The 25,367-nt window shown below is 37.2% G+C and overlaps 1 protein-coding gene across 19 annotated transcripts in view; it reads right to left on the bottom strand.

The window, feature by feature from the left end:
• The window catches only part of RBMS3 (RNA binding motif single stranded interacting protein 3), a 1,638,617-nt gene that overhangs the window by 559,307 nt on the left and 1,053,943 nt on the right, over positions 1–25,367 (bottom strand). For all 19 annotated transcript variants that reach the window (XM_060180467.1, XM_060180472.1, XM_060180474.1 and 16 more), the window contains one exon: positions 15,577–15,635. In XM_060180467.1, coding sequence (XP_060036450.1) covers positions 15,577–15,635 — 59 coding nt within the window. The remainder of the gene's footprint in view (positions 1–15,576; positions 15,636–25,367) is intronic.

The raw sequence follows: 25,367 nt of genomic DNA, 5'->3' as shown, positions 1-25,367 counted from the left end.
AGGGTTGAACCCAAGTTCTCTAGCATAGCATGATTTACCCCGAGTGCCACTGCTGTGCCCCTCAGGGAAACATTTATAAACCTTTACAGCCTACAGAACAGGTATCTGGCCAGTTCTTGTTTTTTCCCTTGATGTAACATTTGTTTTAATCTAATTAAACACTCAGACCTGTCTTGTGTTGAAATATCTTGACAGTAGAAAATAAGTCTTACCAGAATCTTGAGTGTCTTCCAAATAAAGGGCTCATAATGATCATAAAAAAGGACTATGAAACAACATAAGATCGTTCTCCTAGACGGTACTCAGAGGTAGTATTATAATGTGTTTAGATAGGATGGGAAGATTCTACTGAGAACTATTTTTTAAAATCATTTATTGGGGGGTTGATAGCTTACAATACATAGCTGTTGGCACATTGGTACAATTTATCATCTTCCTGTGACATATGTCTGCAAAACACCCTCATCTTCCATTTAGATTCCTTTCCAGCATCATAGACCAAGATTCCAGTCCACTTGCCACCCCCCTCCTTTCTCCTTTTCCCTTTTTCCCTAGAGTTGTTTGCGTTATTATATTACACCGAAGCACAATCAGTACAAGTTTCACTTTGTGTTTCTCCTTTCTGTCCCTGTTTCTGAGAACTTCATGAGAAGGTAAAATTTAAAATAAATAGTTATTGCGGACTCCTTGATGTATGTGTGTGTGTGTGTGTGTGTGTGTGTGTGTGTGTGTGAGAGAGAGAGAGAGAGAGAGAGGGAGACGAGAGGAGAGAGGAGAGAGAGATGCACTATTTTGTATGTTAACACATGAAAAACTCCAAAAAAAAAAAAATAGGGAAATTGGAAGTGACAAGAAGTAGAGCAAATGAAATATCTGGGCAAGATAATTTATGTTAAATTAGAAATTATAGGTTAGCAAGAAAATATTTGCAGTATGGATCAAAGTAGTGTGATTATACCATTTTATTTGTAAAATACTTGTAAAATGACAAGAATACTTTCTTCAACAGAATAAAATAACCTGTGTGCAAATTATAGGGAGGTAAGCGACAGGATTAAATGCTGTCAAATGCATATTCATGCTTAAGTAAGCAGTTTTCTAACTCTATCTAATGACTAGAGATAACTTTAATTTTTGTTCCTATATTAACTATAATTCATGAAAATTCTGAGTAAATACTTAAAACACTTTTCTAGAAAAATGTGCTATGATACAGCTTCCAAAACATGTGCACATTTTATTTTACATTTATATATAAACTTTATAAAGTTATAACACAGTAACATTTATTTTGATGAAAAATAATCTAAATATTCAGAATGTTTCTTTAGAAATAAATCATTTGAGAAGATTATTTTTCATAGTAGAAATGGTTTTAGTTGAAGTAGTTGTCAAGTTGGAGAAAATAAAGGGGAATCATTTACCTTCAAAGTAGCTATCCTTTTGTAACTCTAGCTATAAGACTATAAAAATTCTCAGTTTCTTAAAAATAATCCAGAAATAAAAATGCCACATATAAGGTATCTAGAAGACAATTCAGAGTAAGCATTTTGCACTCAATGGAAGTCATCAAAGTTACTATACAAACTTTTCTCTGAATTGTGAAACACAATCATTAATACTGGATGATTTCACTAGACGTGGAACTTAAGAAAAAAAAAAAAAGGACAGAAAAGAAAAATACAAACTGGAACTTGCACTAGATGGAGTGTATTGCACCAAAAAAAAAAAAAAAAAAAAAAAAAGATAGGAAGTTGGAGGGAAGAGAAGGGATAGAGAGAATACTGGAGTCCTGGTGCATGATGGTGGTAAAGGACCCTAAGTTGGGGGTGAAAGTGTTCTTAAGACATTTATCATAGATAAGAAATGTTACCTTTACTGTACTATAAGTCATCATGACTCTAATAAAATGATAAAGTGATGATATATATGCCATATGTGACTAGCAGTAAAACTAAAAATTAAGGTAAATTTCACACACACACACACACACATACACACACACACACACACACATACACACACACACACACACACACACACACAACATTCAGGGAGATGTAACACAACTTGTATTCAGATGAGATTGCATATATCGACGTGAGAGTCTCTGCCTCAGTAACCTAATCCCATTATTGTAAAATCTTGAATAAATGTATTTTCAGGTCATTTTGCTTCATGGGTTTCTTGCTCAATAGACTGTGAGCCCTCCTGGGGGAGGTGTCTACACTGGGAAAACTGCAATCCCTCAGACACATACATTTCACAGAGCATTTATTTTAGTTTAGACTTATTTTGAGAAAGATGCTGTAAAAGAGGCTTTTCATGATGTTTATCTTCTTCCTTACTTGCTTTGTTTCCATGGGGAGAATCCCTGGGTAAGTATGCTATTTTTCCAGACGCCAAGCAGTTTCATTTACATGTATGCATTTCACTCTAGTATGTATCAGCTTCACTTACTGGGACTGATCCATAGGTGGTGACTACTTCACACCCTGTAATGACTTTACCTAGAACTATGACAAAATACAATATCCATTCCTCCCTCCAGGTTCATGTGGTGTACTTTAGAAGTGTCCTTTCTTCACGTGCTATTAAATACTACTTTACAGAATAGTGAGGAAGAAAGGGAAAAAAATATCAAGTTAATTCTAAAATTGTCCAAGCATGTGGTCTTGTATTTAGCTACACAGAAATAATTTCAAAATGCTTAGGGCCAGTAAATTAGCTTACCTAGACGATGACCTGCTTTGCCACAGCTGCAACAGAGGTTTGAACCTGACTGCTACCACAATGAAGGAAGCTTCAGAGTTACTGTATTTTTCTCTGTGGGTCTCTCTGCCTTTATTTCTCTTTCTATCTGTGGAACTTCAGGACAGCAAAAAGAGCAAACAAATAAAGAAGTACAAGTGAGGCTGGGGAGATAGGTCAACATTATGAGCACAGGCTGTGTACCTAAGTTCCCAGAAGCCCAGAAGGTTCAATCCTTATCACTGCCATGTGTTAAACTGAGTAGTGCTTTGATTTCAGTGTCTCTCTTTTTTAAAATTGGTTTATTATCTTCATTTATTTAATGGATAGAGACTGCCAGAAATTGAGAGGGTAGGGGGTGACAGAGAGGGAAAGAGACAGAGACACCTGCAACACTGCTTCACCATTCACAAAGCTTTTCCCTGCAGGTGGGGACCGGAGCTGAAACCCTGGTCCTTGTGCATTGTAATATGTGAGCTCCACCAGGTGCACTACCACCCAGTTGGGGGACTCTCTCTCTCTCTCTTTCTCTCTCTCTATCTCTTTCTCTCTCTCCTTCTCTCTCTCTCCTATCACAAAACAACTTAATATCAATAATACATAAATCTTTTTTAAAAGATATTGAAAATAGCCATGAGCCCAGAACAAGATAAGTGAATTTATTCATTCATTTCCCTAAAATAATGTAGGTGGGTCCTATCTCTTTCTATAAACTGAGAAGAGTTTGCAGTTATTTCTCTAAAAGAAGAAATGACTTTTCTTTTAAATTTCATTCAATAAAAAATTAAAGATACCCTTTATAGATTATTTCAAAACCTCTGAATACTTATATTTAACTTTGGTTTTATGGGCTGAAGTGAAATGGTAAAGCCAATATAAGATTCCATAATTATAATTCAATCAACCTGTAACAATAATGGCAGAGAGAATATTTTAAACTCTTAGAAGTTGGTATGTTTGGCACACATTGGGTACTCAGATCCTATGGCTATTTGGCATGGAAACTTTCTATGGAATATCCATTACTCATTCACTAGGTGCTGAACACATACCTTTGTCTGAAAAAAATAAAATAAAATAAGGTTGTTCATATGTAGGTGCAATGACAGAAAAAAAAATAGATTAAAAGGAAAAAAAACAGGCAGTCAATTGACAATTTACATCTTGTTTTCTTTCATCTAATTTACTCAGATTTTTTTTTCCTCCTGGGTTATCTCTGGGTCTCGGTGCCTGTACTACAAATCCACTGCTCCTGGAGGCCATTTTTCCCCCAATTTTTGTTGTTCTTGTTGTTACTGTTGAATAGGACAGAGAGAAATCGAAAGAGGAGGGAAAGATAAAGAGGGGCAGAGAAAGATAGACACCTACAGACTTGCTTCACTGCTTATGAAGCGACCCCCCCCCCCCCTCCAGTTGAGGAGCCAAGACTCCAACTGGATCCTTTTCAGGTCCTTGAGGTCCGTTTAACCTTCAGCGCTACCGTCTGGCCCCCAATTTTTAAATTAGCAAATGCATCAAGCCCAGGAGGAAAACACATGAGGAAGTAAACAAAAAGCAGCACAAATCTCTGCGATTTGTACAGCAGCTCTTACTTGGTCTGTGTGTTTGAGTATTTGATTGAACTGTAGTCTGTTTCTCATTATTTTTCATCTGGAACCGTTGCTGACTTTGTTCAGCAATTTCTGGTCATCGTAGCTTGATGGTGACTGTTTAGTTTTATGTTGCTATATCATATAGGATGAAAACTGCCAAATGTAGTCACCACCCAAGAAAGAACAATCTTAAAAATGAGAGGTTATGTTCAAAGAGTTCCCCATGACCCCTTCCGGAACAGGGAGTATATTTATCTAGATATGCCTACTGTACCTAACTTGAAGGGTGTGGATAGGATGCAGGAACAAACCAAAGCCATTGAGATGCTAAGATAGAGTAAAAATCTGTTGGCTTAACGTATCAGAGTGAATACTGATGCCTCTCCTTTTCATCTCTGAGGACTGTAGTGCATGTATTTTCTTATACCTCACTAAACACTAACTTGCATATAATATGCTACATGTGCAACAGCTCATGAAAAAGTAAATTCATATCATATCTTCAGAAGCAAACATAAATAATCCTTGTCTTCACATTTACGTTTAATTGCACAGCTTAAATCTGAAGGCAAAGTTGCAAATGATTCAGAAATCAGTGTCTCAAAGTAGATCAGACCCAATTTGTGTTTTCCCATGAGAGCTTCCATGTTCGTAGTGGTTATGAGAAAGAAAAGAGAAGGAAGCCCTCAACACCATTTGCTTATCATTCTCGAAGGAAACAATGATCAATAACTCAATTCCTTCCTATTATTGAAAGAAGAAAGGCATAAATGTCTCATTCATTTTTATTTTCATCTGTTATTACTTCACAAAAATATATCAAAAGCAGTTATATTCTATTTGGGTTTCATGGACAGAGCAACCAAAATATAATTGAAACTGGCTTAGTTTGTTTGTTTTCTTTTGTTGCCTAGAAATATACTAAACCAAAACTGGAGAAACATGAATATAATAATAATATACCACCCATATTTTCATCACTCTAACTCATTTTCTATTTTTCTTAATACCACCATAACTTTATATAACAGTCAACATGAAGTATAATTGTGTATTGTCTATGCACTTGCTTAGTCATCTAGTCACCAAGGCTGCCCTATAATTACTACCATTCTACAGATGAGAAAAATCAAGGTGAAAGGTTGAGAGATTCATCAAAGGTCACCCAACTACCAACAAAAGAGACAGTACTCAAACTGGGCTGTTTCTACCACAGACAAAATCATATATGATGCTGATGCCCAGATGTTTAGACAGAGCACCCTTTCATATTCTTTGATACTTGTCTCATTAGAAGATCCAGTACATATGAATATAATTTTAAGGGTTATATAACTGCTGTGCATTCCCCACAAGCAATTTGAATGTTTCATCTGCTTTTCCTAGTATTAAGAATTAAAAGTTGCAGGAGGGAGAGGAAGATGGCGGCCTGAGAAGTTGCTGGCAGCGAGCGCTCTGACGGCATCGTCGGCAACGGTAGGATTTTCTGCCTTTAGCAGGCCAGTTAATAAGGGGTGACACCAAAGAGTGGGTACAATTTAATTTGGGTTAAGAATTAGAGTAAAGGTGACACGGACTAGCGGGGCTCCAGAATTCCCAGGGCGCCGGGCAAGGAGAGTGCGCCGGGCATTGTCCTCCGCCCGCCCAGGAAGGCGGCTCCTCCGCCGGTTGCAGAGCGCGGCGGGCAGAGGACCCGGAGAGAGCACTTTAGCTCGGGGGCTTCCTCTTGGGAGAATCCAGGGTCCACCGTGACCCTGAGAGCAGATCCAAAGACTTCTTGAGTATAGCTCTCATTGGATCAAAGGATTTGGAGCTAGTTTTCATTTTTGAGAAATCCTTTAAAAAAGTCTGGAGGGGGGGGTTTCCCGGAAGATGGCGGACAAAGGAGAAGTGGCTAGCCTTTGAGCTCCGGACACATCTCGTGTAAACAATAGGATTTTCTGCCTTTAGCAGGCCAGCCAATAAGGGGCCACAGCAGTCATACCAAAGAGCTGTCTATAACTTAATTTGGGTTAAGAATTAGAGTAGGGGAAAAAAATTCTTTTTTCTTCCTTTTAATTTTCAAGCATACATCCTTCCCGCCGCTCCCCCCCCCCCCCCCACCATAAGCAGTGCCTGGGACCAGCTACTAGCAGGATACCCCATACCACCAAACAGGGTTTTTTTTTTTTTTTTTTAAACTCACTGATAACACATTTGGGAAGTTCCTCGCACTGCTCTTTAATTACAACCCTTCTTCTTATATTCTCCCTTTTCTCTCTCTTATCTCTCTCTATCTCTTTTTTTAAATTTTTTATTATTATTATTTTTTTTTTATCTTGTCATACACTTCTTTCTTCTTTGCCTTTCTGAATTTGTGAATTACTTTGGGGAAGAAATCTGACCCAGAGTGGACTCTCTATGTGTGTATCTCTGCTCTAGTTCCCTTTACACTCTTGTTACCCTAGAATATACACTGGATAGTAGATTTTCATAACTGTCTATTCTTGCTATCCTCTCTTTCTTTTCTCTTTCTTCACTGGGATTTGGTTACTATTTTTTCACGGACTGGAGAAATTGTTTGGCTAACTGGTAATGATTAAACTCCTTCAATACTTACTTCAGTTGCTACTGTAATTCCGGAGGTTGGTGAGTGCAATTGTCATAAAGGTATTTAGTACAGTGTTACTTGTGCTCAAAACACAACAACTGAGGAACAACAGAGCATTAAAAAAAAAAAAAAGAGAGAAACACATAAATAAAAAAAATGGGTAGATTAAAAACAAATAAAACTGCTACCCCAATGAATGAAGACAAGAGCCCAGAAGAAACCATAAATCAGTCAGAAGTAACCATAGATAAGAAAAGTATGCAAGCAAAACTTATTAATCACAGAAATGAAAACAACATTGGAGGAAAGGAATGGCAGTATTAGGGAAACAACAGTTGAGACACCCAAGGAAAATACTGATTATCTTGAGACAATTAGAGAACTGAAAGCTGAAATAGCTATAATGAAGAAAGAAGCTGAGGCAAGGGAAAGCAGACTAACAGAAGCAGAAAACAGAATTAGTCAGACAGAGGATGAGTTAGAGAAAACTAAGAAAGAGGTGAAAGAGCTTAAAAAGAGATTGAGAGACACTGAAAACAACAACAGAGACATATGGGATGATCTCAAAAGAAGTAACATTCGTATAATTGGCCTGCCAGAGGAAGAAAGAGAGGAAGGGGAAGCAAACATTCTAGAGGAAATAATACAAGAAAATTTCCCAGACCTGAATAACAGAAAGGATATCAAGGTGCAAGAGGCCCAGAGAGTACCAAACAGAATCAACCCAGACCTGAAAACACCAAGACACATCATAGTCACAATGAGAAGAAGTAAGGATAAAGAAAGGATCCTAAAAGCTGCAAGAGAGAAACAAAAAGTCACATACAGGGGAAAACCCATAAGACTTTCTGCAGATTTCTCCACTCAAACTCTAAAAGCCAGAAGGGAGTGGCAAGATATCTATCGAGCCCTGAATGAAAAAGGGTTTCAACCAAGGATAATATATCCTGCTAGACTTTCATTCAAGCTAGACGGAGGGATCAAAACCTTCTTAGACAAACAACAGTTAAAGGAGGCAACTATCACCAAGCCGGCCCTGAAAGAGGTACTAAAAGACCTCTTATAAACAAGAACATCACTATAATACTTGTAATATATCAGAGTAAACAAATCGTTTTTTAGAACAATGGCACTACAATACATTAAATCCATAATATCAATAAATGTCAATGGCTTAAACTCACCCATCAAAAGGCACAGGGTGGGGGGATGGATCAGAAAACATAACCCAACCATATGCTGCTTGCAAGAATCCCATCTGTCACAACAAGATAAACACAGACTTAAAGTGAAAGGATGGAAAACTATCATACAGGCTAACGGTCCACAAAAAAGGGCAGGAACAGCCATTCTCATCTCAGACACGATAGATTTTAAATTAAATAAAGTAATAAAAGATAGGCAAGGACATTACATAATGATTAGAGGATCAATCAGCCAAGAAGACTTAACAATTATTAACATCTATGCACCCAACGAGGGACCATCTAAATACATTAAACACCTACTGAAAGAATTTCAAAAATACATCAATAGTAATACAATAATAGTGGGAGACTTCAATACCCCACTCTCACACTTAGACAGATCAACAAAGCAGAGAACCAATAAAGATACAAGAGAATTGAATGAAGAGATTGACAGACTAGACCTCTTGGACATTTTCAGACTCCTCCACCCAAAAAAACTGGAATACACCTTCTTTTCAAATCCACATAACACATACTCAAGGATAGACCACATGTTAGGCCACAAAGACAGCATCAATAAATTCAAGAGCATTGAAATCATCCCAAGTATCTTCTCAGACCACAGCGGAGTAAAACTAACTTTTAACAACAAACGGAAAATTATTAAAAGACATAGAATTTGGAAACTAAACAACATGCTCCTTAAGAACCACTGGGTCAGAGACTCACTCAAACAGGAAATTCAAATGTTCCTGGAAACTAATGAAAATGAAGACACAACCTATCAAAATATTTGGGACACAGCGAAAGCAGTACTGAGAGGGAAACTTATAGCCATACAATCACATATTAAACACCAAGAAGAAGCCCAAATGAACGACCTTACTAGACACCTCAAGGACTTAGAGGAAGAGGAACAAAGGAACCCTAAAGCAACCAGAAGGACAGAAATCACTAAAGTTAGAGCAGAAATAAACAACATCGAAAATAAAAGAACCATACAAAAGATCAATGAAGCCAAATGTTGGTTCTTTGAAAGATTAAACAAAATTGACAAACCCCTAGCCAGACTCACCAAACAAAAAAGAGAGAAGACTCAAATTAATAGAATTGTAAACGATGCAGGAGATATCACAACTGACACCACAGAAATCCAGAGAATTCTGCGAAACTTCTATAAAGAACTATATGCCACCAAGCTATATGCCAACAATTCCTAGAAACCTATGCACTTCCAAAACTGAACCAAGAAGAACTACAAAATCTAAATGCACCAATCACAGACAAAGAAATTGAAACCGTTATTAAGAATCTCCCCAACAACAAAAGTCCTGGACCAGATGGCTTCACAAATAAATTCTACAAAACTTTCAGGAAACAGTTAATACCCATACTTCTTAAGCTATTCCATAAGATTGAAGAAACAGGAATACTCCCTTCCACCTTTTATGAAGCCAACATCACCCTGATACCAAAAGCTGATAGGGACAGAACAAAAAAGGAAAACTACAGACCAATATCTCTGATGAACATAGATGCCAAAATATTAAACAAGATCTTGGCCAACCGGATACAGCAACACATCAAAAAGATTGTTCATCATGACCAAGTGGGATTCATCCCAGGAATGCAAGGCTGGTTCAACATCCGTAAATCAATCAATGTCATTCATCACATCAATAAAAGCAAAGCCAAAAGCCACATGATTATCTCAATAGATGCAGAGAAAGCCTTTGACAAAATTCAACACCCATTCATGCTCAAAACTCTACAGAAAATGGGAATAGATGGGAAATTCCTCAAGATAGTGGAGTCTATATATAGCAAACCTACAGCCAACATCATACTCAATGGAGAGAAGCTGAAAGCATTCCCCCTCAGATCGGGGACTAGACAGGGCTGTCCACTGTCACCGTTACTCTTCAACATAGTATTGGAAGTTCTTGCCATAGCAATCAGGCAAGAGAAAGAAATCAAAGGGATACAGATTGGAAGGGAAGAAGTCAAGCTCTCACTATTTGCAGATGATATGATAGTATACATAGAAAGACCTAAAGAATCCAGTAGAAAATTACTGGAAGTTGTTAGGCAATATAGCAAGGTATCAGGCTACAAAATCAATGTACAAAAATCAGTGGCATTTCTTTATGCAAACACTAAATCTGAAGAAGAAGACATCCAGAAATCACTCCCATTTACTGTTTCAGCAAAATCAATCAAATACCTAGGAATAAAGTTGACCAAAGAAGTGAAAGACTTGTATACTGAAAACTATGAGTCGCTACTCAAGGAGATAGAAACTGATACCAAGAAATGGAAAGATATCCCATGCTCATGGATTGGAAGAATAAATATCATCAAAATGAATATTCTCCCCAGAGCCATATACAAATTTAATGCAATACCCATCAAAGTTCCACCAGGCTTCTTTAAGAGAATAGAACAAACGCTACAATCATTTATCTGGAACCTGAAAACACCTAGAATTGCCAAAACCATCTTAAGGAAAAGAAACAGAAATGGAGGCATCACACTCCCAGACCTTAAACTATATTATAAAGCCATCATCATCAAAACAGCATGGTACTGGAACAAAAATAGGTATACAGACCAGTGGAACAGAATTGAAAGCTCAGAAGTAAATCCCAACACCTATGGGCATCTAATCTTTGATAAGGGGGCCCAAAGGATTAAATGGAAAAAGGAGGCTCTCTTCAATAAATGGTGCTGGGAAAACTGGGTTGAAACATGCAGAAGAATGAAATTGAACCACTTTATCTCACCAGAAACAAAAATCAACTCCAAATGGATCAAAGACCTAGATGTCAGACCAGAAACAATCAAATACTTAGAGGAAAACATTGGTAAAACACTTTCCCACATACACCTCAAGGACATCTTTGATGAATCAAACCCAATTGCAAGGAAGACCAAAGCAGAAACAAACCAATGGGACTACATCAAATTGAAAAGCTTCTGCACATCCAAAGAAACTATTAAACAAACAGAGAGACCCCTCACAGAATGGGAGAAGATCTTCACATGCCAGACATCAGACAAGAAACTAATCACCAAAATATATAAAGAGCTCAGCAAACTCAGCCGCAAAAAAGCAAATGACCCCATCCAAAAATGGGCAGAGGAAATGAACAAAACATTCACCACAGAGGAGATCCAAAAGGCTAACAAACATATGAAAAACTGCTCTAGGTCACTGATTATCAGAGAAATGCAAATCAAGACAACACTAAGATACCACCTCACTCCTGTAAGAATGGCATACATCAAAAAGGACAGCAGCAACAAATGCTGGAGAGGATGTGGGGACAGAGGAACCCTTTTACATTGCTGGTGGGAATGTAAATTGGTACAGCCTCTGTGGAGAGCAGTCTGGAAAACTCTCAGAAGGCTAGACATGGACCTTCCATATGACCCAATAATTCCTCTCCTGGGGTTATACCCCAAGGACTCCATAACACCCAACCAAAAAGAGGTGTGTACTCCTATGTTCATAGCAGCACAATTCATAATAGCTAAAACCTGGAAGCAACCCAGGTGCCCAACAACAGATGAGTGGCTGAGAAAGCTGTGGTATATATACACAATGGAATACTATGCAGCTATCAAGAACAATGAACCCACCTTCTCTGACCCATCTTGGACAGAGCTAGAAGGAATTATGTTAAGTGAATTAAGTCAGAAAGATAAAGATGAGTATGGGATGATCCCACTCATCAACAGAAGCTGACTAAGAAGATCTGAAAGGGAAACTAAAAGCAGGACCTGATCAAATTGTAAGTAGGGCACCAAAGTAAAAACCCAGTGGTGAGGGGTAGGCATGTAGCTTCCTGGGCCAGTGGGGGGTGGAAGTGGGCGGGAGGGATGGGTCACAGTCCTTTGGTGGTGGGAATGGTGTTTATGTACACTCCTAGCAAAATGTAGACATATAAATCAGTAGTTAATTAATATGAGAGGGGGAAATCAATTGTATGTCTCAAAGTTTCTCAAAAGACAAACTGAATCTTTTTAATATATAGGCTATGTATTTGATATGCGGACTCTCTCAAAAGCCTAGACCAAGTAGATTAGAAGCTTCCAATAGCACAGCTATATACAAGATACTGGGTACTGTCCAGGAAACCATAACAAAGGGACTTTTCAAAGTTAACCCAATTAACAAATAATGTGATGATAATATTAACTATCGATTGTCTTTTTGAACCCTAAGACAGCAGGAACCTCACATCTTCACTATAGAGCCCCTACTTCCCCCAGTCCTGGAACCCTTGGATAGGGCCCACTTTCCCGTATGCATCTCCCAATCCAAACCAAACAACATTGCATCTGCCGATCACAAACTAACCAAAGCAACGATTGCTACCTCAACATGCTTCACCCCAGAATGTATCCAGAGACTTCACGTGTGGAATGACAACCCTTCAGCTTCATTACTCGGGTGAGACCTTTCCTTTAATAGTACACTCTAATTTCATCTCAGGTAGTTCACTTTCCAACAAAGTCCCATAACCTAGATATACACCAGTTTCTGTGAGAGAGAGTTTATGTGCACACGTATCCATAAACTACTGCAAAATATATACCTGAAAGCAGGACTACACTAGAGTTTGCAGTGAGTACCTCCCTAACACTTCCTCTCCACTATTCCAAGCTTGGGATCCATGATTGCTCAACAAATTGTTTGGCTTCATATGTTAACTCTCTTTTCAATCACCAGGTTCCAGATGCCACCAGGATGCTGGCTAGGCTGGCTAGGATGCTGGATTGAAGACCCCACCAATGTGTCCTGGAGCTCAGCTTCCCCAGAGTCACACCCTACTAGGGAAAGAGAGAGGCAGACTGGGGGTATGGACCGACCAGTCAACGCCCATGTTCAGCGGGGAAGCAATTACAGAAGCCAGACCTTCTACCTTCTGCATCCCTCAACGACCCTGAGTCCATGCTCCCAGAGGGATAGAGAATGGGAAAGCTATCAGGGGAGGGGGTGGGTTATGGGGATTGGGTGTTGGGAATTGTGTGGAGTTGTACCCCTCCTACCTTATGCTTTTGTTCACTAATCCTTTCTTAAATAAAAAATTAAAAAAAAAAAAAAAAAGAATTAAAAGTTGCTCAAGGTACACATGCCTTGTTAAATATTTGATTAAAATATTTGGAACGGTTTTCTTGATGGAATTACAAATACAAACAGTATGCCTTTTGTTGATTTTTCCATACTATCTTAAGAAGCTCTACTAATTTAGCTTGTTGCTAATCAAGAATGGGGAAATCAGTTTCAAAGAACCCAGCACTGTATAAACTGCACATTATAATGTTTGCTAGTTGAGAAAACAGAATCTTTATGCAAACTGATTTAAATTTGCAATCTTTCTGATCATAACTGGCTCTGAGGGGAAAATTCCCTTGTAGCCTTTCCTTTCTCTTGCCTGTGTGTGTGTGTGTGTGTGTGTCCTCATCCCCTCCAGTGCTTCACCACTTTAGGCCAACTTTTTTTTTTTTTTTTTTTTTGATAAAAGAGAGAGGCAGAGAAGGAGGGGAAGAAGATACAAGGGGTGGAAGGGTGAGATAAGACATCCTCGGCACCACTGGAATTTTACAGTCAAATATAATAATAATAATAATAATTGCTCCTGTGGGCCTGCTCAGTTACATTCTAATTTTTTCTTTTAATTTTTATTATATTTATTTATTGGATAGAGACAGCCAGAAACCTAAAGGAAGGGGGATAGAGAGAAGAAAAGAGACAGAGAGACACCTGCAGCCCTGCTTCCCAACTTGTGAAGATTTCCCCCTGCAGGTGGGGACCAGGGGCTTGAACCTGGTCCTTGTGCACTGTGACACGCATTCAGGCAGGTGTACCACCACCAGGCTCCCTATATTTTTTCTTCTGAGCATAATTCTTTTCCATTCCCATTCTTCTTTACTTTATAAGCTTCATTACTCAATAGAACCTTTCAATATTCTATTTTTCACAATAACTTTATTTCGCTTATTATAGGTATCTATGTTATACTTTTATATGCACAGCATGCATTTACCAATCTTGAAAAGTGTAATAGAATTTTTTTGAAAAAAACTTGTCATTATTACTTTTGGTGGTTTTCATTTTAACTGAAAATTGAACTACTTGATGACAAAAATATTACATATTTTTCTTTGTTTCGTAGTGTCTATGTACTTAGAGCATAGGTACTCTTAAAGGAGACATGAACTATTTTTGTTAATTACTGAACTGAACCTGTACAGTATAACCCAAATAAGTAGTATATATTTGGAATACAGAAGTGTTTCTTCCTAACAATTACGTGCATTCTATTTAATATGTGAGCAACTTTACTTGTATAAAATTGGTAAACTGTTAAATGTAACATTGGTTTCTATAAAAGTTGCTTGCAGCATTACAACAAAGACTGATTAGAAGAGCATCAAAAACATGTCATGAGAAGAACTCTAATTAGAACCGAGTCATACAAGAAAGACAAGATAGACTTGACAAATAACTATATGAAACCCTTAAAAGAATATGAGATACCCAAACACAATGAAAACACTTAAGCCATAGATACAGTCAAATGACTTCAGAAACATTTACCGATTTGGTGGGGATGGGATGGGAGAAGAAGACTTCATACTATGGCAACACTGAGATTCCCATGAGACTGTTACAGCAGGAGCTTAGAAACAATGGGCTGCCAGGGCCCGCCGGGCAATAGTGCAGTGGGTAAGTGCACATGGCACGAAGCACAAGGACCAGCTGAAGGATCCTGGCTGAGCCCTTGCAGGGGCTTGCTTCACAGGTGGTGAAGCAAATCTGCAGGTGTCTGTCTTTCTCTCCCCCTATCTGTCTTCCCTCCTCTTTCCATTTTTCTCTTTCCTATCCAACAACGACATCAATAGCAACAACAATAATAACCACACCAACGATAAAAAAAGGGGGGGCAACAAAAGGGGAAACAAAAAAGAAACAATGGCCCCATCAGCAAATTCAATCCCTGTCAACAATGTTGCTAGAGCTTTAAACAAAAGACAAAATAAAAACAAGCTAACTAACAAACAAAAACAGAGAAACTAAAATGTGTTTTGCATGAGAAAGTGTTCCCCAGAGTTCCTCATTTTTATATAGGAAATCAATTTGCATCACTGATGATATCATTCAAATCAGACAACCCAAAGTTGTTAGGAGGTAATTTAGTTTTGAGCTGAAGCAATTTGATACTTGTTCTGATTTGTGATTCTCATTTTGTTTGTTAATGGAAAGAAAATTAATGAGCAATGTTACTCGAAATATAAGTCATCAAAGCCTCAGAATCATTAAACAGGCTTGCCATACACTGTACATAGTGATCGTTGCATAGCTGGTGACTGGATGTGGCCCATGGAGGAGCTGTCACTCAAACAGCATAGCCAAGAGCCAGGGTATAGATCAACTTACACATACCTTTGCACTGATTCGTGTTTTTGTCAAGAATTGCCTTTGTGGATACAATTTTTCCATACCTGAAATAGAGAAGAAAGAAAGAATCAATGTTATTGTAGCCCAACGAAGATACTTAAAACACTTTAATGAACAGTGGTGCACACACAATTGAGCAGCAATAAACCAGGAAAGCAAGCTCAGAACTCCCATTTCACACCTGGATGATCTCTTTTCACCAGTTCTTCTTTATAACTCAAGAATGTGCTTCCCTACGTAATCATTGGGTTGAGCCTACAAAAATAAACCTGCCAGGCTGTCATAGGTGGCTGAAAGGGGATTGCATGTGATTGTGATCAAAGTAAATCTCACTCTGTGGATTCATGGGAAGGGAAAAAAACAAACAAACAAACACACACAAAAAAAAACATGGACCTTGGAGCCGGGCTAAACCAGTATTTTCACCTGTTTGAGAAAAAAAAAAAAAAAAAAGGAAAGAAAGAAGGAAAAAGAAAAAAGAAACTGTAAAATTCACCTCTCTGGATTATGTGAGCAGGATTAATGAAATGTTGAAATTTCCTAACAGTATTCCAAGACTGAATTGAACTTTCTTTGTGACTAAAATATATTGTGTTATACGTTAATCAAGGATAAAAGATGAATTTTGTATTCTCAATTCGTGGTACCATGGCCAGTAGAAATTAATGTTTACTATTAGAAATTGAATAATGCATTCGATCAATGTTACCTCTTCTCCAGCAAAATATCTACCATAAATAATTATATACGTAATAAATGTATTCATCATCTTATTATCTCTTGGAGGCAGCCTAGTAAAAGTTTTGCATTTAAAAAATAAGTAATTTGATCAATGAGACTTAATCTCATTAGGTACATCATCTAAGAACCATAGCTCAGGTTAGAACTTCATAGGCACTGGACAGGGAAAAGTTCACTGCTATGGTGTCTTCTTTCTCTCTCTCCCACTGACTGTTTTGTTTTGTTTTGTTTTGTTTTGTTTTGTTTTGTTTTGTTATTGCCTCCATGGTTATTGCTGGGGCTCGGTGCCTGCACTACAAGTCCACTGATCCTAGAGGACATTTTACCCATTTTGTTGCCCTTGTTGTTATTGTTACTGTGATTGTTGGTACTTCTATTGTTGTTGGACAGGACAGAGAGAAACTGAAAGAGGAGGGCAAGACAGAGAGAAGGAGAGGAATATAGACAACTGCAGATCTGCTTCACCTCTTGTGAAGCAACCTCCCCCCATAGGTGGGGAGACGGGGGCTCAAACTGGGATCCTTAGGCCAGTCCTTGCGCTTTGCACCATGTGCGCTTAACCTGCTACACTACCACCTGCTCCCCACTGACTCTGTTTCTATCTGAAAAGTTCAGCATACAGTGAGGACATTCCAGCAACAATAAAGAAACTCATCATTAAACTCTATTCCCAAAATGTAGAAGATACTTGGACCTAATATGACATAAGTCTTCTTTCTAGCCCTATTCTCAAATCAGACACCATCTTCCCAAACAATACTCTTAGATCATGTGCATGCTAGCTGTTGTCAGACTCAGGAAAATAATTAGTAAATCCATAGGCCCCTTGGAATATACCTAAAATAGATTTCCTAGCTTTTTCCAAAATGGAGACTTCAAATCTCATCTGCTATATTCTTACCTTTAGGTGTCTGATGATTAAACAATTTGTTCTGCTTTATATCTTTATGCTTTTCAGCCACCAAGTTGCAGATGCAAACTTGATGCCAACCTGACTTCCCTGGCAGATGACCTCGCCAATGTGTCCTGGAACTCCTACCCCACAGAGCCCTACCCCACTAGGGAAAGACAGACACAGGCTGGGGGTATGGATTGACCTGCCAATGCCCATGTTCAGTAGAGAAGCAATTAGAGAAGCCTCTCATCTTCTTCACCCTATAAAGATCTTTGGTCCATACTCCCAGAAGGATAAAGAATAGGGAAACTTCTAAGCAGGAGAGGGGATATGGAACTCTTGTGGTGGGAATTGAATTGTATGGAATTGTACCCATCTTATCCCACATACTTGTCAATCATTATTAACTCACTAATAAAAGAGTGACTTAGTCTTTAAGAATTTCACCAGATACTCTGAATCAACACAAAAACACAAAAGGTGTACAGTGTGTATTGTGTCAAGTTCATGAAAACTATGTTCAAACTTAAACCTTGGTCATAAGATATTTAGCATATTTTAATTAACTCTGTGTTTCCAAGAAAGTATAAGGATATACAGAAAATATCAAATGTCCTATATACTACTGAAACAGGATCCCTATCACTAATGTTTTGCATTTTACTAGCCAGAACTGGTATGAAACTCTCTAATAGTGACTTGTTCAAGTTTTGTCAGCATAACCCTGACACTGTAACTATGTGTATGCCTGGTACCGTTTCTTTTCCATCCATTAAAATCATAACTCAACAACTTAAAAAGTCAAGAAGAACTAGAACTGAGAGTGTCTATTACTATTTTGTACCATGGTCTAAAAGAAAATTGATCAAAATCTCCTAATTTATGTAAACTATGGCAAGAACTTAAACATGGTGCTATTCAATTTGATGTAGTGCTGAATTATTATCTCCAGCTGCCTCCAAGATAAAGAAACAACATATATCAAACCTAGTTTGATCAGGCTCCATGTCTGTGGGAATCTAAACATTAGGCTCCGGGGCAATGCAGAGTGACAATAAACTAACATGGCTGAAATTCCAGCTCAGCCATTACATATTTACTTGTCTGAGTAAGTTTAATGTACTATTCACATTATTTTATCATATACAGTGATATAAATGAACTTATTAAAATTTTGATTTAGATTCTGATTTACTAAAAGTATATACAATGTAACTATTTATAAATATGAAAACTGCATCAGAATCAAACTTAGGGTTGGTGTAAGGGTTAAACAAGATTAACATAACATGCTAAGAACTGTAGCTGGCATAAGATATGTGTTCATTAAATACTAGCTCTTTTCCAAGTAATATCTGACTATAATGCATTATATAAAAAGATCTCCAGATTTTGGCACTATCTAAAGTAGATAAGACATGTAAGGGGGTAAAGATTCTTTCCCAAATGACAGCTTGAAACTTTACTACTATGACTGCCAACATCTCCAACAAAGAATTTTGGCAGGAAAGTTATTTACCCAAAGAAAAAATTATATTTAACATTCATACAGCTATTTCACTTTTGTCACACTGTACTTAGTACACAACCATCTATAACCAAATATTTTGTTACTATCTAATACTAACATGTCAGTTACAATACAACCCCACTCTCACAAAAATTTCTTATCACTCCCCAGCTACATCAGCAACTAACAAACATATGCAGCCTTTATTTTTTAATTGGGGAAATTAATGGTTTACAGTAAACAGAGTTTTTGATACATGTGTATTTTTTTTTTTTTGCAGAACACTCTCTATCCCAGCCTAGTTCATCTACCAGCATCATGCACCAGAATGTAAGACCCCCTATCCCCTTCTCCCCAGAGTTCTATACTTTGATGCAATATACCAAACACAGTCCAAGTTATGCTTTATGTTGCCCCTTGCTGTTCTTATTTCTCAACCTCTTTCCATTAGTGAGATTATCCTATACTTATCCTTCTCTTTCTAGTTTATCTCACTTAACATGATCCCTTCAAGCTACAACCAGGTTGAGATATAGAAGGTGAATTCATCATTCTTAACAACTGAGCAGTATTCCACTGTATATGTGTGTGTGTGTGTGTGTATATATATATATATATATATATATATATATATATATATATATATATATATATATATATATCACGACTTTCTCAGGCATTCATCTCTTGTTGGACACATAGGTAGCTTCTTGGTTTTGGTTATTACAAATTGTGCTGCTATAAGCATAGTTATACACAGATCTTTGGATGGGCGTATTTGATTCCTTAGGATATATCCCTAGGAGAGGAATCACTGGGCACAGGGTAAGTCCATTCTGGCCTCCTGAGAGATCTCCAGACTGCTCTCTACAGAGGTTGGACCAATCTACATTACCACCACCACTGCAGGGGGTGAGGGGGAACTCCATAGCCCCTCAGCCTCTCCAGCATTTGTTGTTGTCATCTCTTCTGATGTATGCCATTCACACGTGGTATCTTACTGTTGTCTTTATTTGCATTTCTCTGATAATCAATGGCTTGGAGTATTTTTTAAAAAATTCTGTGGGTTTTTTGGATCTTTTTGGTGATTATTGTGGTCACATCCTCTCCACTTTTGGATGGGGTCATTTTTTGTTAATTTTGTTGTTTCTGATTTTGGTGAGCTCATTATATATTTTGGTTATTAGTTTTTTGTCTGATGTATGGCACATAAAGATCTCTCATTCTATAAGGAGTTTCTTTCTTTCAGTGATGGTTTCTTTTGCTGTGCAAAAGATTTTAAGTTATTTGAGCCACCGGCTCCCCACCTGCAAGGGAGTTGCTTCACAGGCGGTGAAGCAGGTCTGCAGGTGTCTGCCTTTCTCTCCCCCTCTCTGTCTTCCCCTCCTCTCTCCATTTCTCTCTGTCCTATTCAACAATGACAACATCAATAACAACAGCAACAATAAAAACAACAAGAGCAACAAAAGAGAAAAATAAATATAATAAAATAAGATTTTCAGTTTGATAAAATCTCATCAGTTTATTTTTGTTTTTGTCTTCCTTGCAATTGGACTGTCAGTGATGATACCTATAAAACTTAGATAGAAAAGAGTTCTGTTAATATTTTCCACTAAGTGTTTAATAGTTTCAGGTCTAACATCCAAGTCCCTAACCAATTTGGAATTTACTTTTGTTTCTGGTGAAATGCAGTGGTTCAGTGTCATTCTTCTGAACATTTCACCTGTATTTTCCTGACACCATTTATTAAAGAGGCTCTACTTTCTCCCTTTAATTGGATGGGCCCTCTTGTTAAAAATTAGATGTCCATAGGTGTGCCTATTTCTGGACTCTCAATTCTATTCTCAATTCTGGTCAGTGTGTCTATGTTTACTCTAGTACCAAGCAGTCTTGATGACAATGGCCCTATAACATAGTTTGCTCTCTGGAAATGTGCTGCCTCCAGTTTTGTTTTTTTTTTCCAAAATTGTTTTGGTAACTCTAGGTATTTTCTGTTTTTTTTAAGCTTTTGTTCTTTTTCTTTAAAAAATGGTGAGATCCTGAGGATTGCATTAAGTCTATATATAGCTCTGGATAGAATGGTCATTCTGATTATTCTGATTACTCTTGCAACCCATGAACATGAAATATCTTTCCACTTCTTTGTCTTCTTCTATTTCCTTTAAGAGTGACTCATAATTTTCAGTATACAAGTCTTTAACTTCTTTTGTTAGGTCTATTATTAGACATTTTATTGTGTTTATTTTAATTTTTTGTTTATTGGGGAATTAATGGCTTACAGTCAATAGTAAATTATAGTCGTTTGTACATATATAACATTTCTTGGTTTTCCACATAACAATCTAACCCTCCCAACTCCTCCTTTTCATACAGTAATTCTGAAAAGTGTTTTATTCTTCTAAATTAAACTTGAAGTCTGTATTTTCTAGGCTAAAATAAAATCACTATATCACATAATGTCATTTCCCACAATGTGTTGCTCAATTATTGTGTACATATATGGATAGTGACTAGCAGTACTGATATTACTATCTTCTCCTTCAGTAAACATATGTGAAAAATTATTATAAACATTTCCTTTTGCCACTAGGGTTCCCATTGTAGCTCAATGACTGAACAATAAATCGACTCCAATTGACCATTTTTCCTTTTTTTAAATCAGTTTTTGATAGGACAGAGGGACATTGAGAGGGGAGAAGAAGATAGGAGGCAGGGAGAGAGACACCTGCAGCACTATTTCACAACTCATACAGCTTCCTTACTGCAGGTGGGGTCCAGGGACTTGAACCTGGGAATTTGCAAATGGTAACCTGAATTCTCAGCCAGGTGAACTAGTGTCCAGCCCAACTATCAATATGTTAAACCTTCAAAACTGAAATGTTTTCTTGTGGAAAGACTTTTTTTTTTCTTTAAAAAGGGGGGGTTGTTTCTCAGGAAAAAAAAAACTAAATACTACTATAAATAGAAACACACACACATTCACAGTACAAAGAATGAACTACATTTCACAACTTTTCCTGTGGAATCTTTTTAGTACTACACAATCAGAAAACAATAAAACACAACCTCAAGTACTTGATTCAGCCTCCACTCTAACGGTGGTCATACAAATTCAGTCCTTGTCTCAGATATACTGTTCTGCATTAACAATGACTTTGTATAGGCTGAATATGGGCCCCAGATCAGATCAAATCGATGGAGTTTAGAGTCAACAATATGTATACACCTTTCCCATATTTGGGAGTTGGGAGCTACTCTCTTCCCTGACCCAGCTTTCTGGCCCTTTTTGCAGCCATGACATCATCTCCCCAGAATGACGTGGATCCGCCTGCATATCAGATTTCAGGTTCAGGAGAAACAACAACAACAACAACCACAACAAAAAACTAGTAGAGTCGCAGGCCTTTTGGAATATAACTAAAATATGCCTACTAGCTATCTACAGAAGAGACCCCCCCCCAACTCTTCATCAGCACACTTCCAGCCTTTAAGTTATGATTAGTCAACAACTTGTTTGGCTTTATATATTAACTTTCTTCTCAGCTACCAGGTTCCAGATGCTAGCATGATGCCAATCAAACTTCCCTGGACAGATGACCCCACCAATATGTCCTGGAGCTCTGCTTCCCTAGAGCCCCGCCCCACTAGGGAAAGAGAGAGGCAGACTGGGAGTATGGATCCATCTGTCAACATCCATGTTCAGCGGGGAAGCAATTACAGAAGCCAGACCTTCCACCTTCTGCATCCCATAATGACCTTGGGTCCATACTCCTGAGGGATAAAGAATAGGAAAGCTATCAGGGGAGGGGATGGGATACGGAGATCTGGTGGTGGGAACTGTGTGGAGTTGTACCCCTCTTATCCTATGGTTTTGTCAGTTCTTTTTATAAGTAAATAAAAAGAAGGAAAGAAAGATAAATTAAAACATTAAAAAATGACTTTGAAAAGTTAAAATATGCTTTAAACAATAGGAGAAGGTACTTAATGGACCAGTGGTTCCAATAAATGTCTGAACTCTCATGACAAACAGGTTCTTTCTGCATGACTGCTACTGTATTCCTGGTGTTCAGCAAAGTCAACAACTGATACAAGTAAATAAAGTTTACGCTTCTTTTTAAGTATTCACACCACCATTAACACAAAAGCTACCAATATGACATGATTGCAAGGAATTCTATTTCTCTTCTCATTGTTTTTTCAAAGTATCCTAAAAGACCGGGGAAAAATTATTGGATAAATGAAGGTGAATTTTATAACTGGTTTTTTGTTTGTTTGTTTTTTTACTTGAGCATCTTTTCAAGTCTATCTTTGGTGGTGTCAAGGAGTAAATCTAGGTTATTTTGCATGAGTCCTGCTTGCTAGCTCCCCAGCCTGATTTTTTTTCACACTTTAAAGAGAAAATAATAATTACCTCCAAGATTTCAGTGGTCTACAATCACTTTATCAGATAGAAGAGAAAAAGCAAAGATAAAGGGGAAAGACACCATGTGCAGACAAATGTTTATTCCAGAGCTGTGGGGGCCAGGCTCAAACCTGGGTCATGTACATAAAAGACAAAAAATTTTATGAAAAAACATATTCATAAAATTATCTCACTTATTTCCTTCTTAGGATTGAGATTTACAGTTTGACTCATCAAGAAACTTTTATGTTATGTCACCTATTAAAAAAAAGAGTTAAAGAAAAAAAGAAAAAAAGAGTTAAAGAAAAACTCTTCCATTAGAGAAAATAAGTGGCTGAACTCTGGGGTAGTGCCTGAAGTGGACACCTAAGCACTGATGCCGTATGTCCCCTGGCTTCAGAAGTTTTCAGACAAATCCAATTAACTTCTCTATGCTTTTATTTCCTACAGCTAGCAGAGATAAAGTATAATCCATGGTCCACTTCTTTTCCTGGGGGTGGATAGGTTCATTTCTTGGGGAAACACAAAAATGATGTGAACACATTTTATATCATAATTCTCTCCTTGTGGACCTTAGTGCTCTCTCTCTTGTCAGAGAAGGAAATGCTTTATACCCATTGCTAATGTACTGCTAAAGTTAACTCATGCAATTTCATAATATCTCTATATAATCACCAACTCTACTGATTACCCATAGTCTCATAATATATCTAGTTCCAAAATACAATTTTTTCTATTAAGAATACTCTGTAAGGAAGTAGTTATTACTCAATAATTACTTGCATGTGATGATAAGAATTTTTATAAATGAATAAATATAAGCTACCATGTCTATTAGCTTTTATAATATGGTTATTCAAGCTTGTGAATACAAGTATTGCATTTACTTTTTAAAGAAACAAACTTTTGGGTATTTTTATTTACAAATAGCATTTTTATTGAATCAGATTTGTTGATATCCTTGGTTATTCCACACATAAACCTAATTTATTTATTTATTTTTTCATTTTTCAGTGCTGGTGAAAAAACAGAGGTACTCATATGCTTATCTTTTATGAATTAGGAAGACAGCAAATTAGAGAGATCTTCTTATAAGTAGTTTATTTTAAAATACTTTTATTCTGAATCATCCACTGTGTATACTAAAACAAACAATATAGAAACTGAAAATAGAGTCTCCATAGTCAATTAACTTCCAGCTAACTCATTTTTCACACGCCTTTTATATGATACCAGTTTAAAAGCAAACAAAAAAGGTATCACATTTACTCAATGGAGAAATATTTTAGCAAATGTGGTTGTTCTCATACTTCTAGATTGTCCTTTCATTAAAAAAAATTTTTTTTTGGTGATGCTAATTGCATCTTAGGAATTCAGGTAGAATGTGATACAGCTATCCCTCAGACGTCTGTCAGATGGTTCATCTACAAAAGAAGACTACAGCATATCAGTACTTTGAAACATTAACAAGTTTAATCTACAAATGAGTGTCAAAAGTCATGCATGGCTGCTATGAATTGAATTATATTCCTGAAAATTCATGTGAATTCCTAATATACGATATTGGGGATATTTACTATTTGCCTAGGTCCAAAGATACAGAGATTAAAAAAAAAAGGTAATCAAAGCAAAATAACTTCATATGATAAGAAAAATAGATTAGAACAAAAACTCTGGTGAGAGACCAAGGTATAGACATAGGAAGGTAAGTCGCCCACAAGACAAGTTTCAGAAGAAAGGACCTTGCTGACAAATTAGTCTCATATTTCTAACCTATAAAATAATGAGAAAGTAAATTTCTATTAGTTAAGTCATTTATTTTATAGTACTTAGCTACAACAGGCCTAACAAATCAACACAGTGACTTCATATCCAAAGCCTGAGGAGCTTCTGAAAAGAGAACAGAGATAAGATACCCAGTAGCCAATACTGCTCCTTCAAATGACCCTGTAATTGTTTCCTCCAAGCCCTCATATGAAAGCTCTAAGCTCTTTGTCACATACCTATTTTTTATGGTAATGAAATTATACCTCTACTACCCAGAGAAGACAATAATAATCTAACAACTTGTTTTCAGTTCTGTACCACTAAGCCATTTATAAATCTACTTCACAAGCTAATGCAACATTGATATGCAAATTGTGGCTAGCACATTACAGAAAGCACAAACTTGAAGCATCTAGGTAGGAAAATAGAAGAAAATATCTAAGAGGGAATGTCTGAATAAA

Source organism: Erinaceus europaeus, chromosome 21, assembly GCF_950295315.1.
Source record: "Erinaceus europaeus chromosome 21, mEriEur2.1, whole genome shotgun sequence".
Lineage (NCBI taxonomy): Eukaryota > Metazoa > Chordata > Mammalia > Eulipotyphla > Erinaceidae > Erinaceus > Erinaceus europaeus.
This window is presented reverse-complemented; position numbering and strand designations above follow the sequence as displayed.